The sequence below is a fragment of the Polyodon spathula genome, chromosome 1 (assembly GCF_017654505.1).
Source record: "Polyodon spathula isolate WHYD16114869_AA chromosome 1, ASM1765450v1, whole genome shotgun sequence".
Classification (NCBI taxonomy): Eukaryota; Metazoa; Chordata; class Actinopteri; order Acipenseriformes; family Polyodontidae; genus Polyodon; species Polyodon spathula.
This window is the reverse complement of record NC_054534.1, coordinates 42,353,134-42,369,365: the sequence shown is the minus strand read 5'-3', so window position 1 is coordinate 42,369,365 and position 16,232 is coordinate 42,353,134. Positions and strand designations below refer to the sequence as shown.

Below are 16,232 nucleotides of genomic sequence, written 5' to 3'. Positions count from 1 at the left end.
CAAAGATGCAACAACTGTTGTGTGGTTTTAGTTCAAAAGGGAACATGCATAGTTTTTTTTTTTTTTTTTTTTTAGTGTTGTGGCAAAAACAAAATAGATAAAACATTTACCCCAGGGACATTATATGAACTACAAACTGCTATTTACTTCCCCACAAAGTAGAACCTGTACATTTTAATACTTAACCAGAAGATTTGCTCTTCAAAGATCATTAAAAAAAAAAAAAAAAAAAAAAAAAAAAAAAAACACATATAATACAGTCTGAAGTACTGTAAAAAGGGAAGATATAATTATGACTTTTAAACTATTTCTAGACAAATTATGAAATTGTGTTACTAAAACGGGCACAAGAGATTTTAAAAATTGATTCAGATTTGTATGGGGTTTTGCACTGTTCACTCTGTATAGATATTACCATCTGCCCAGCTGTCCCCAAGTTAAGTTTTTAGACCTTTGAAATTTCAGTTTTCTAGACGTCTAGTATTGCAATCTGAACAACAGTTTAATGGAACATAACTCATGAGTTATTGAAAGACATTCTTTAACATCTGTTGGAATTCATTCATTAAAAGCTATATTCAGTCATCAAAACAGACTTAATCAATCCTGGTGTTGAACCTGGTAGTCAAATCCAGGGGTAGTTAATGCAGCTTTGCTCCCCATTCTGTTCACACTATTCTTTCTGCTGTGTAGACACACTGAAGCAGGAGTTAACTCTGCCGTGCAGTTCTTTGATCTGTGCATGTGTAAAGCACATCTTTACGTGCACGACACATACTCAATCAAAAAAAAGTAAATTCTTTTTTACTCTAATGTGGGGTAAAATGACTTAGGTAGTAATTAACGTGAACTTGAATCTACCTCAGGTGATCAGTCAGGTTACGAGTATCGCTTCAGTGCACACTCAACAACGCTCTAAAGTGCCAGTGTGAAAACGGGCATTACTGACTGGACTCTTACTTACAATATTCAATTACCTAATGACTTACTGTGGGATACTGATACAAACCCTTGGATCATTATATTGAAACAAATAAAAACATATAGTTATAGTTGCTTAAATTCTTCATTAAAAATGTTACTGGATATAAATAATGATAGCACGAAAACATATGTGTTTGACAAATCAGTTATTCACTGATACGTATGGAACATCACTATGTATTTTAAATGATAATCAAGTCATTAACACTTACTTCTAAGAACACATTGCTTACTTAGGTCCACCAGCTGAGCAGCACCAAAACAAGTTAATGCTATTACAGCTCATTTACCTTAAACCATCCTAAGAGAAAGTCATTACTGTCTTTTTTTTTTTTTCTCTCCTGGTTCCAGTTAAGAAAGCAAGCTCCCTTACTAATCCCTGATGAGTGATGACGCAGCAAACTTATTTTTCTTACACTTTGCTTTCAAATGCACTCTTTAAAATTCAATGAATTGTTACTCTTTAACACACTGCTGGCTCCCCGTTTCTTCTATTAAAGCCTCCCGAGGCCTTTAGAAGGGATTGTTAACAAAAACATGGATCTGCATGAGAAGCTTCAGTAACACCCCATTAAATCCTCAGGCGATTAGCATTAGAGGAGCCCCTCACCTCGGAGGAGAAGAGCCAGTTGCAGTGTGAGCAGCTCTGGTGCCTCTTGGAGAATCTCTCTTGCTACCAGGGAGGTGGATGACGACTCCTGCAACTCCTCACTGCTTTCCCATCGCTCACAGGGATTGATTACTCTGACAACGGACGATTCCAAAGCACAGTCCTCACTGGAAATGCAAAAATGAGACGGCAAATTGCTTATCTACATATAAGGCAGCATTATAGCCCATGGCAACAAAGCTGTCAAGAAACATTTTTGTTCAGATATTACAATTTATTCTTGTAACTTATTTAACTGAGAGCTGCCCAGCTGAGATGCCATATCTTGCTACCATTGGGAGCCAGTTTGTACCGTACCTAGTTTTCCAGCTGAGTGGACCGGCCCACAAGGAGGTCAAGCTTCTTGCCACCCTCCCCCCACCCACCCCCAAGGGTCTCCTAATGACCAGACTTCTCTAACAAACAAAAAAAAAAAACATTACTAGGCCACACTACCTGTGTATTTTATTAAGACTAAAAAGAAGAGTTGAAAAAAATGACTGACCTGACCAACATGGATAGCTATCCTGACTAATCCTGCCCAAACAGATGTTTTTTTCACGTATTTGCAAATACGACTAATCTATCAATAAACCAATTTGCATATTTGAATTTTAAAAAAATGATCTAAAATGATCATAATTAACATTTTAAATTTAAAACAAACAGATGAAATGGAAGGCAGCGCAGCGTTTTTAGTCAGAATGACTGGACTATCCACAATGACCATCCATTCAACTGGCCTGGTAAACCTATTCCATGATTTAACTGTCAAACCAGGTTTAAGTATTTATTTTTAAAACATATGTGGGTATTGAATATTACTGCATTCAACTTTACAATTTACTGATGTATTCTATTGTTGCTTTTCAAACCATGATGTACTGTGCTTCAACCATAGCAGTACTTTACTACATCCACCATTAAAATCATTAAAACAGCCTCATCTGTGTCCCAACGAAAGCCAGCATTTCTAACAGTGCATATGAGTCTTTTTACAGTACAACAAAAACTGGCTTAGTAAGTCTACATGGTGCCCACTTAGGGTTAATTCTCTGTTTGATAAGATCAGTAAACATATTTTCTAGAATACACCTATGGTTAAGTATGGTTGAGAGGATTTCATTATGCTGTAATGAATAGTGGCAGGGTCCCATTTGAATCTTTCAAAACACAATCTACCCCCAACTGTGATATGTTTATTGCGCACATGTATTGTTGTTGGACCGTCTGTGAATTTACATCCCGAGGCAAGTTTACCTTGTAAGCACATTATTGCTCAGAAGAGTTAAGGAGAGTTTTCCTGAGGTATTCAGCTGATGCAGATCAATCTCATCCCTGCATATCAGACAGGATTCCGAGACGCTTATCTGTTCCAGAAAGATCCTGGTTTCATTTGCAAGGTGCAGCTCGGACCTTTGGCTGGTCAGGACTGGCACACACACAGCATCCAATGACTTATTCTGCAAGTATAGCATTTGAAATATTCTAGCATTCCAATTATTCTACAGTAAATCACACCAGGCCCAGTTTTACACAACGGGAAAATTGTCCATGTAATACATTTACTATGGAGGGGGTAATGTGCCCATTGGGGAAAATATAAGACAATGGGTCACACTCACTAAGCACTCACTGCTGTGAAAAGTTTGCTCCTTATTTTGTGGTTTGTTCTGAAATATACTTTTTATGTTTTTTGTATATCCTCCACAATTTTACAATGTATACAACAAACCCTGAAACGAAACCATAAAACCATTTGGCCACTGTTGTTGCCTTCATTTAGAGTTTTCTAAAAAAAAAAAAAGAAAAAAAGAAAACATATATTCATCCATTAAATCCAAAAGTCATCGCCCTATATATATATATATATATATATATATATATATATATATATATATATATATATATATATATATATATATATGTGAGATAGCAGGGAGAGGGTTAAAATCCTTCCCTGCTAAAAACCTTGTGAGAATGCACATTTGGGTGTTATGGGGTTTAATTGGGTAATTGTTTTATTGTTTAGTAATCCCCTGCACCTGGTGGTAATTGTAAATTAGAGCCAGGTGCAGGGTATTTGAGAGGCAGCCAGTCTGTTCCAGGCTGCTGCTGAGAGAAGAGCCCGACTGTGTGAGTGAGCAGTCGTATTGAGGTATTGTGTAAGGGTGTTTTTGAATGTTTGTGGCAGGTAAACGGTTTAGCCGTCCTGCGTGATAGTTAGGTTCCTGTTCATGCTTAGTGAGTGCTCCAAATAGGAGCTAGGTGTTTGTTTTGTGTTTATTTCATTTGGTGTTTATTAAAAGTGCGCGTGAGCGCTGTTTCAGTAGAATCCTGTGTGTTGGGTCGTGATTCAGAAGGGAGAAGAACCCGTGAGAGCCTGTGTGGCAAGTAAAAAGGTGACAATATATATATATATATGCTTGCTACTTTTGGATTTTAATTTTTTTGACAAATTGACGATTAATATCGACATTTATTTTTTAAAGAATTTACCATTCTTTATTTTTCAACTCAAGCACAGCATGGGTAAAATCGACCTTTATGCTTAAAAAAAAAAAACAGACTTTTCATGCCATTGAGAAATGTCTCATTTACAGAAAGCCCTTTATCATATTCAACATGCAACAAAACCATGGTTACCAAGATTCTAATTGAATAATGTTTGGTCATAGCAAAGCTATACCTTGTAAAACTAAAGTTCCTACACAAATTTTAAAAAATGGCTCAAATAAACCGCAGAAAACGCAGCCTATACAGGTATTACACAGACTTTTCTAGCATACATTTACAATTAAAAATAATATACACAGAACGAAACATTAGATAGTTGCACAGAACTAACTTGCACTTATTATTCTGAGCTCTGCCCCTCCTGTTTTATCACAGCTCAGTGAGTGTGCAACTCACAATTTACGTCATGCTTCATTCACCCTCAACACTGCTACCACGTGACCATAAACAGGGTGTGGGAGGGGCTCAACACTGAACATAGTTATTACACTGTGAGAATTAATTGGTGATCCACAGCCAATACCCCATGAACCTTAAGTTTAGGGTTAGGTTATTGTTATGAAATAAACTAAATCCATAACCTTTATCATGTGGTCGGGTTGTAACATATAATGATGACGTCTATTATGAGTTGCGCACGCGGCACTGCCCTGTAGGAGCTGCCTGTGAGAGCTACGCTGTGCCAGCCTGCGTTCTGCAGCAATATCCCTCTAGCACAGCTGGACTCAGAGTCACTGCAGGCAAGGCAGATGGGCCTGCTTCCTCCTGCCACGGAGACTTCAGACGTCGGTCAGGGAATTGTGCACAATGCTCATTAAGTGTTTTCCTCTTACGTCCCATTTTCAAATCAAACTAGTAACTGTCACCATATATACCTAAAGCAAACGCTTACTTACACCTTAACCCGCTAATTTCAACGTAGGCACTTTGAGTGACAGGTGCTGTAGCTGACTGACAGCGACCCTTAGCCATTCAGAGTAGAACAGAGACTGGAAGGACAGCAAGTATAAAAACTAGCAAGGGGTTTTACCAACGTTTATCCTATACAAACTTATTTCAGTCGAACTCATATTTTTTGAGAATTCGACATTTAACAAACTTTGCAGATTAAAATCGAAAAGCAGCAAGCCTAATTATATTATATATTAACTCAGAGCCAGCTGCCCAATGTTTCGATATGTTGTACATATCTTTTGAATCCAAACATTGGAGGTATTTATAGGTTTTTGTCGGCACGACAACTACTTGTTATTGTTTATATTCAAATCAATGATTTATTCTTCCATGATGTAATGGTGTTTATATATATATATATATATATATATATATATATATATATATATATATATATATATATATTTAAGAAATCTGTTGCAAACAAATTTATACCACTTTATAGTTACAGTAATTAGTATCACTGACAAAATTAAAAAGGGACTATAGAACAGAAAGTATTTTACTCATTAAAATATCAACAGAGTAATACCTTATCAAGGAAGAAGGCATAGCTTAGTACTGAAGCAACACAGTCAAGGTCACAAGTTTTACTTCCCAGAACAGCATGAACTTTGGGCAGGTTAGATCCAGGCACCTGAAACAGATAACCAATAAAACATGTACAGTGCTTTATGTTTCTCTGTTAACCCACAGCAAACAAACAAATACTGTAGGATGCTTGCCTAGGTATTGTGAAACGTGGAGTTCAGTCTTGCAAATTACAATGTCTGGGTACAGTTACAATATGCTAGATTGTTCAGAAACCTGCAACAACACAAATGGTTGGTCTGCCATAGCAAGCAGGCACAGACTATACTGTGCTTGTTTTACCTTGTATTCTTGGTTTTACTATGCTTTAAAAAAAAGAAGCTTAACTGTGATATTTTCGTGCATTTAGTCAACCCACATCCAGAAGATGTACACTTTTTGTTGTACAAGGTATGACTTTAACGTGTTACTTTAATTCCTCCTTAACTATACTGTTAACTTACTATAATTTTGTTAATCGCAAAAGTTACTTGTAAATGTAATGTATCAAATTACATAAATACAGCCTGAGAGTACTGTGAGTATCGCCACTTTTTTTTTTTTCCATTTCAAGCATTGTATAAAACGCTGCATCAGCCATAGCACTGCTGAATTTGTAGTCCTCTACAATGCTATTTTTAGTTTATGTAGTACTAAACACTATTTACTAATTTGTTTGTTTATTATTGAGATTTTGTACTTTACCAGAATTTTCACATGAGCATCAGCACTGATGATGCAAAAAAACAACCGAGGACAAGCCCCTGTATCCTCATAGCTAGTTACGACCATGTTGAGGTTTAAGTTTTAAATTGAGATGAGGCAAAACATACATGATGATAATTGGGCAGTGTGAAAGAGAAAGAATGAATCTTGGTTATAAATCTCCCTCCCGACCTGTGAGGTTGCTGTGTATAGGGAACAGAGTGCCTGGACTCTAGGTTTGGACAATTCATGCCAAGGGTTAGGTGGAAGTTGGCCATCTAGAAAGTGAGCGGAGCTACAGTACACCAAGTCATCGCTCCAGAAAGGAAGCGATGTGGCAACCGCAGATTGGAGGAGAAACGGTTGCATTCGCTAACCAAGGGATCGTGACTGATGTAGGGTTCTCCCCAGGCCTTTTCAGCCAGACGGGCTGCTCGGCAAAGTGGCTGTCATCGCTCTGCTGGAAAACCTAATCCGCCCGTCTTGCAGATGCTACTGTGCCTTTAACAATAAGAATTGATTGAGCTTCTAGCAGACTAGATCAGTTGCACGTTGCTGGGTGAAAACAAAAAAAATCTTGGAACCACATGACAGCTGTGTTACGTCTTGACACAACATTTAACCAATCAGAGATTTGAAGGGGCGGGTTTTCTGTGTTAATCACTTAAAGAGACTAAAACATTAAAAATGACTGCTAAAAAAATAACCAATTATTTTCAAAGCAAAAATAGTGACAATGAATTTGCGGCGGCTACTTCATTAAAAAAAAAAAAAAAAAAAAAAAATTAAGGTTATTTTCGGGTATTATCATTCAGTAAATCTTTTGTGTTATTATTGTACTGTAAGGTGATATATTAGTACATAATAGCTATGAAAAAAAAAGAAAAAAATATTCCTTTTGTTGTGATACCATAACAATATGTACTCAGGTGCTTGTGAGAGATAATGGGGGGTTCATAGATAGAGGCTGTATGCCTTTAAGAAGAAAGGCGTGATGGGATATCAGCTGTTGTCAGCTGACATACAAATGCTTAAGTGCAGAGGTGCTGGATTATTACACTGCGGTTTTGATGGTGACCAAATGTGTGTGAGTACTGTTGTATTAAAATGAACAGTTACATTAAAAAAATGTAGACTAGCGAAAAACTAAAATAAGATGTGCATTAATAAAATGCCCTGAAAACTTAACATAAAGAAAACAATATAAATGAAGCAATAAACTCAATAATTAAGCTAAAAAGGAAGTGAAAAGGTTTTTTTGTGAACTCCACTAACCCTACGTTATCTTTCCCCAGTCAAATCGCAGAGTGCCTCAATAAGCACGGTAACTTACCATAATAAAAAACAGTAATGAAAAAGAAAATGTAGAACATACAAAAGAGCAACCAGATACAGTCAATGAAAAACAACATATTATTCAAATTCTTTGGCGTATTATATATTTAAGGTAAGGCAAGTTTATTTTTCTGTTAAAAATGCTCCCGGCTATAATGTTCTGCCGTCCGGCTGTACAGAATTCCTGGGGAGAACCCTGTGACGGTACAAAAAGGGACGTGGCTAGGTGATCTGTTCCTTTTGTTATGGTTACGAGCGAACCACGAAAGGAATAACTGTAACTGTATGTTTATCGTGTCTAATACTTGTATGTTCTTGTTAGATGGCTAACACAATCTGGAGCTGTCACTTAATGCCAGCACCAAACCCGGAAAACATTGAACAATTGCCCACGAATAAATTGTATTTCACCACTCGCACTTTAGCACTCACTCTGGACTTGTGATCATGTGTGTGTGTCTTGTGGGTGTTTAAAACTGTGTTTATTGTTTTGGGACTTAACCCCATGGATTTAACTCAGCAATACACACTGCTGTGTATTGCCAGTTATCATTATTATTTACTGTTGTCAAGTGACTTTGGATTACAATTAAAACCATCATTTCGCCAGTAATTTTGTTGTCATTCTGTTGAACACTGCATCACCTCTACACTGCATACCACTTTGCCACAGAAAGTTAAAAGCCAGTTGAATCGAAAGCACTCTGCAGAACCTAATGACATTATTTCAGAGCGTCACCATGTTCAAATTAACCCTTTGCTGTCCTATGTCGGAGCAGGTCCGACATTACAATTTTCCCTTTCCAGTCGTCAAGCACAGGTCTCTAGTCGTTTTATCTCCGGAAAAAGTCAAGAAAACCTTTGAATGGCTGAGTGAGACCGATAGGAGCCAAAAGAAGCTGAAAAAAGGGGCGGATCTGAACAATACGCCACTGCACCACAGAGATAACACAGACATAAACAAAGGAGACAGCTGCTTCTGCACCAGGGCTCAAAGAATATCACTGACATTTTCAGGTTATAGTAATAAAATAATTACTTGGACCGCACTATTGAGGAGTTTGGTGACAAAACAAGTGATCAGGAGAGGATTTATCAGTATGCACAACTATGAAGAGGTATGTGTAAAATAAAGCGAACAAGGGGTGGGGCTTGGCTGGAGGTGCAGTACTGAGTGTCCTTTTGCTATGCAGTGCCTTTTAAACCTGTTTTACTCTGAAAAAATATATTTTAAATGGCACGTGTGAAAATAAATTGGACATGATGCGCCTGACAAGTGCTGAATAAATGGGCCACTAAGGGTTAAACCTGTTTTACTGAAAAAAAAAATTAGAAAATTGCAAAAAAGAAAAACAGAAATTGCAAAAAGGCTTACAAAGGTTTACTAGTCATGAGAAATCAAGTGTGCATCGAGCTTCCGTTGGTGCAATAGCAGCCATTAAAGGAGGCGTTAATGTAGCTGCAGCCTGTTCGCAAGGCAAACTAAAACAAATGAAAGAAACCAGATGCACTATAATGGCTTGTCAGGGTCTTGCAATATGAGGAAAAGTGAACAAACAGTCCAATTATAAAATCCTGGTGGATACAAATGGCTTTCTCATGACGTTACAAACGAAATGCTTTCAATTATGGCACACGATATCCTTCATGAAGCTGGATTTTATGCTGTTGTTGTGGACGAGACTGCAGACATTTCTGTCAGGAAGCAGGTGTCATTTTACTTTCAAATAGTTAAGGATTCTCTTGAAGTGGAGGAGCTTTTCTTTGGCTTTTACACAACATCTGCTACTACTACTGATGCTCTTTTTCTCATGCTGAAAGATCTTCTGAACTTTCCAATCGAAAAATGTTGCAGACAGTGATATGATGCGGCAGCAAATACTGCTGAAAAGTGGCGGGGGTTACAGGCATTGGTAGTGGAAAAAGAGCCTCAGGCTTTGTATGTGCACTGCTTAACAACACAGTCTGAACTTGGTGGTGCAAGATATGCTACAAAGCGCTGACATTTGTCGAAATTTGATGACAATAATTTGTGACCTGATTAGGGAGTGTACAGCCTGGACCAGGGTTAATTTCTTACAGACTACCTAGATAATTCAATATTTGTAGTTATGAAAATATTTTAGCCTTTTCTAAACTTGTATTAACCACTTGTAACCTTACGGAGCATTTGTTGCATTGCAAAAATGATATATCGTTATTTGCACCCAGTGTAATGTTACTACCAAGAAATGATCAATCCAACCATAGCCTAGCTGGATGTACATTTTATGACAGCTGACCTCTACTGTAGATGTTGTTTGAATTATACAAATAAAAACCCTAAAAGAGTAAATAATAAAATTTTGGTATAGAACACAATAAAGTAAATACATATTACAATAAAGTTTGCTGATTTGCATTGCGTCCTTGGTTTCTAACACCTGTGTCTAATCCACACAAGAATGAAGAACGGGTGTACAAGGACACATAGATCCACTAGGAATGTGATCGAGATCGAGATCTGATCTTGTGTTACAAGATCTAACTATATATTTTAATTTCTTAATTACTGCAAAAATTAATTTTCCTTTTAGATCCAGTGGTCTTTAATGATTGTCTTACCTCTTCACTGTTAGTAAATGTAGTACCGAGTGATGTTGATGATGCCATGGCACTTTAGAATTTGACCTTGACAAACATAATTAACCATATTGCCCCACTTAAAACTCGAATTATTAAAATAAGATGTTCTACTCCTTGGTTCAATAATGAGTTTAGGGCTCTAAAAACAACTGGTAGAAAACTGCAGCGCCAGTGGAAGTGATTGGGTCTTGGTGTTCACAAAGAAATGATTAGCCCAGATTAGCCCTAAATTCTGCCAGGTCTAATTATTCTTCTTCTATTATAACTGAGGGGCAGGGAAACCCTAGAGTACTATTTCAAATTTTTAATCAGCTTACAACACCAACATGTGAGGCAGGTACTGCAGTATTGGATTGTGATAATGTTGCTAATTTCTTCATTGACAAGATTGTTACAATAGTAGCTCCACATACACTTGCGCATTTTGCCACAACTGATATTACTGATGTTTTAGATATTATCAATAAAGCTTATTCCACCTCGTGTTCTCTTGATCCCTGGCCGACTAATATTGTCTGTCATTGTGCAGATACGCTTGCTCCTGTAATTTGTAATATTGTGATTATCTCCCTAAAAACTGGAACAGTTCCATCTAGTTTAAAGTTGGCAATTGTAAAGCTAGTATTTTAAAAAATCTACATTGAATCCTGATGTCTTGTCTACTTATTGTCCAATTTCTAATTTACCTTTCCTTCCAAAAGTCGGAAAGTTGGAAAAGGTTGTTGTTGCTCGGTTGTCTGCATATCTCTCTGCTAATAGTCTCTTTCAAAAATTTAAACCTGGCTTTGTGAACAAGCTGGCTTTAGTGATGACGTCAGACTGGAAATGAACACACACAGCACTGCAAGGGGATAGTGAGTGAAATACGCTGCTGCGCTGCCAGAGAGAGTAGACTTATATTTGTTTTTGTCTTTTATTTTCAGACTTGTTTGCTGCTTTTTGTGAAACATTTTTATTTTTGTCGTCTCGTCGATTTCGTGTCAGGAGAGGACCAACGTCAGATGAATTGGATAAGCTTGTAGTTTAAACACAGGAAACATCACAGCGAAGAAAGGCACAGTCCTCACTCCTGGGAAAGTACCTACTGTAAAAAAGCCACCATCAATGTCAATTTGTGTCCTTTGTAGGCTCTGTTCTTTCCAGTCCACTTACCTTTAACCAGATTTGGATTGTATATGGTTCATTAAATGTGTAGGCTAAAACTTTACTTGAGTTGCCCTAATACATTTGCATTTGGTTTAACATTCCCCGCTGTGGTTATGTGATCATACCAACGTGGTTTTTAATTCCCACTTGCTTATGCACACGATACAGATTTATTTTAAATGCACAAGATTATTAAACGTAAACTCCAGACTATCAATTTGCCTTGACAAAACAACAGTAAACCCCTTTTTTTGCAGTTAAAATGTAAATTATTTTAATTGGCTCGGTAATCGATAAATCCCAAATCTGAGACTTTGCATTCCAACCCCACCCCCTACCCCATTAGCTCAACAGCAAAAAGTGCTTGGGGGGGGCCCGATCTTCGATCTTCGCGCAATCCCCTCGCTAAATTTGTGCCTCGCAAAAAAATAGTGCTTTGGCACAAAATGAGAGATATTCCAAAATGGCACAAAGCAGTTGCGAGACATTGGAATATAGCAGTTTTTTGAGCAATTCGCAAATCTGTTTGTGCCTCACAAAACCGTCTGCGCATTCACTACCAATATAGCAACTGCACACAACAGCCAAGCGAGAATGCAGAATGATGGACAGTCACCATTAGTAATGCGACAAGCTGCTATCATTGGTGTTGCCACAGTATTGATATACCGATCTTATGCAGATGAGACCACACAATATATCGTGCACACATACATACGGACCATTCAAATACACAATTGGCTCCATAGCTAGGCGCCGAGTTTTCAAATTAATGTACTGATAACGCCACTGTTTTATTGAATACGGACAGTATTGTATCACAAGGAAATACTATATAGGTTTCTTTAAAGGCCAGCTGATCCGACATAGCTGTATGTTTTTGAAGTAAAATAATCATTAAAAAGGCTTTGGATATGAATCTAAATCGTGCTGTGACAAAGTCTACTGTGGTAGCACACTCTCTGATTTGTAAATGTAACGAGGTCATTCACCTGCAAAGTAAACATCAATCAAGCATTTTTATATACACAATACACAGAAATGCTGTTATGTTATTCATTCTACTCACCCATTTGAACATCATGATTAAGCCCAGTTTGTAAGGTTTTGAGAATGTTTTTTTTTTTCGTTATGCCATTTTTTGTAAGAATCATAATTAATTCTAAATTGCTCCTAATACGTTCCTATGATTTCTCAATAAATGAACAGTCTCTATATAATTAGCAACACAGCCATTCAGCAAACTGGATAGCTGCATAAAAATGGCCAGAAATTACAGTTAACAGAACTGTGTGTCCTGCCTGAGCTAACTTATGATTGGACTGCTGCAGAGAAAATACAGGTCTTTGATTGGTTAATCATATCACCGGTCTGATTTTAGGTAAACGTTAACTGTAGCTGCCCACCCCTCACCCGTAATGCACAGCAACCTATGGAATAGCCAAATAAAGCAATGGGCCACAAGATGGGTGCATGACGTATTTATACAATTAATTTACAGATGTGTGGCAACACACAGCAAAGATAACAGGCAGGACCCCCCTCCCCTCTTCATCCTTCTCTCAATCTACATTTCCATACTTTGATGGTACACGTTGGGTACTGATATACCTGTGGAGCAGTAAAGAAAACATAAAACTGTATATGTAAACACACTACCGCTGTCCATCATATAAATACAGTGATAAAGCACAGAGCTGATCGGCCCATCTGGTGTGTGCGGATGGGGGGGGGGTGTTCTGTACTATTGTACGTTTGTACTATTGTACCCAACTCCAGAGTGGACTGTTACTCTGACACTATTTGAGCCAGCGTTGCGCAGTTATTGGAACTAGCGCATTGCAATTACCATGCAGATATTGGTATATTCAGACGAATTAGGGCTTTCGCCCAATTCAAATTTGATTGCGTTATGTGCATATTCAATGTAAACCTAGAATACATTTGCATCTCATGTTTCTAATTACCGATGCATTACCATATGCTAATAGGACCGTATTAAAGAAACAGAAGGAAGGCAGTGTGCTGGACAGAGGTGAGTGCATGTTTCCACAATCGTCTGTTGGACATGGGAATAAGCTATAAACGTCACTATGATATACACATATTATGGAAACAAAAAAAAGGGCATATTGCTTGTATCTTTTTGCTGCAAATTGACTATGGTGATGCAGTATATTGGTTTGCATCTCCATCAACTTTAGGTAAACTGGACTTGCTATATAATGCAGCATTGAGGTACTATACAAATACAGGATTTAACACTCATCATTGTATATTATACGATTTGGTAGGCTGGACTTCTTTGGCTTTACACAGGTTGAAGCACTGGTATATTCTGGTATATAAGGCTATTCAGTGTAAATTATATGAATATACTTATTTAAATGAATACCTTATGGCTTCCCATAGTAACCATAGCCTCAGATCTCATTCTTTTTTGGCCATGACATCGGCCATTTGCGACACGCATACCCCTCAGCGTGGTGCGTAAACTTTTTGAATATGTAGTTTGTATATTGCAGAATCTGACATAGAAATTTTAATTCATGTGTTTGTTTCATCCCGTCTGGACTACTGTAACCCCCCATTGACTGGTCATTAATCAAAGTCACAAGGAATTAGCAAACATTCACAAATTTGACATCAAATAATATAATTCTGGAGAGAAAAAATACTTTTAGGAAATTGTGTATATATATATATATATATATATATATATATATATATATATATATATATATATATAAATTTCAAGTTTTCTGCTTTTACACGGTATATTAACTGTCATATTGATACCGACATGAACAAATTCTTGAAATAAAAGTCAGTGATTTTCAGTATTACAGAGGCACACTTACGAGGGTTCATCAAATAAATTGCTTAAAATTAATCAAAATACAATAATATCAGGGTTAGAAACTAATAATACTGTGCCTTTTGAAACTTGCTAGTCCTGATGAAAACGTGATAGTCCTTACGTGAAGTGCCTAGATTGACATCAACAACAACAGTTGGGGTCCCTAAAAATAGGCTTAGATTTTATTTTGCTAAAAAAAAAAAATTAGATTTACATTTTTTTTTTTTTAACAAAGCACCTTTGTAAACGCTCATACAGATCAATCAATTGCCTGTTTGTACCTGGTTACTCAGCAACCACTGTATTGTGTGCTGAGAAACTGACACTGACAGCACCAGGCAAGATGACAGAGGAAAAAAAAATATCCATGAAGCTCTGACTGAAACTGACACAGATGACACAAATAAAATGTTTATTTTGTTGCACATTACAAGTGTTGCTATTTACAAAAATGCTGCCTGGCTATGAATTACTATCTACAATAATGAATGTACTCACACGGTCTTCACTAAAGCCCAAATTTAAAGACAGTACGTTTCACTGTAGCCCTCGGGATGAAATTGTTAGCTAGGTGGCTATTTTTTTTTAATTAGCAGTGGGAGAAAACCACTTCAGCAAGTACAGTAGAATCTGCCAGAACTGACAGACGCTGTATCTACTATAGATATTAATGAGAGCAAAACAAATACAAAAGAAAAACAAGGGGAAAGCAGATCTTTTCAAGAAAGCTGGGCGCATTTGTATAAATGAATTTTATATTTTAAACGCTGCAATAACCGTTCCGCTTGTGAAGCATCCACACTATAATTTGACAGAACAGGTGATTTATTTGCACTGTGCAGGACCTTATTTTCCCCCATTGGTGCTTAATCCCTGGAGCACTCACGGAATCACCACCTGTGCACCTATTATCAGTGATTAAAGCCTGGCTTTCAAACAAACTGATTATCGCTTACCAGTACTGTATTGGTATAAGAAAAGTGTGTTTTTAAAAACATAATTTCAGCTTTCAGCACCAAGCTACAGACAGGGAGTCCCAAGCTTTAAACGTGTTACTGTTTATAAATAAGAGCACAACTTTATTATGAATATTGTGTTATTATGTTTTAAGCAACATGCTGTGATAGTGTTAATTATGGTAATTGTTTGGTTATTAGTTTTACAATGTTTAATAAAACATGGCCTATTGTTTGACCTTCTTAGTACAACCGGCCCCCTTTGCTAATGACATCTTCACTCAGGGTCGTAACCCAGTATAAATCTTCACATTTTTGTAAAATGACTTTACACTTACTTCAAAAGATGCAACAAGTTTCATTAAATTCAAATGATAAACTTTACATACCGCACAGAGGGAGAACACAAATGTAAAATACCATTAAGTGGGGTTGGCATTGCAGAGGAGATGAAGGGAGGTTTCACAGTTCCGATCGAGTTACTGTTTTCTAAACATTATTTGTGAATGCTTATTCACCATTGCTACAACCCGTTAGAAAATTGACTTCCCGGAATTTGTTTTTAGTTATTCATCATTTAATCATAAAATCACAATTTACAAGATTAACTATGCTACTATACACTCCTCCTGGGCACTGCCATAATGGGGTCACACGACTGAGATACTGCACACCGACTGACTCAGTGGATATACAGTATATAGAGTTTGCTATATTAGAAGCCTGGAGTATAGCACGTTATGGAAAGAAACAATCATTTGAGTTGTACTTAACAAGGTGTATACAGTGTTATGAGGACAAAAGACACTGAACATCAGAAAGTAGGCACTGTGAGATGAATGATCCTGCTTTTAGCTCAGTTTTGATGCGAATGGCGTATAACGCGTTTTGCATCTAAACTCTTCAAATATATGATGAAGTGTTACATACA

General features: G+C 37.1%; 1 protein-coding gene across 1 annotated transcript in view; it reads right to left on the bottom strand.

Moving 5' to 3' along the window:
- The window catches only part of LOC121320050 (protein prune homolog 2-like), a 71,910-nt gene that overhangs the window by 25,640 nt on the left and 30,038 nt on the right, over positions 1–16,232 (bottom strand). Inside the window, exon 2 of the mRNA XM_041258243.1 lies at positions 1,595–1,761. Coding sequence (XP_041114177.1) covers positions 1,595–1,761 — 167 coding nt within the window. The remainder of the gene's footprint in view (positions 1–1,594; positions 1,762–16,232) is intronic.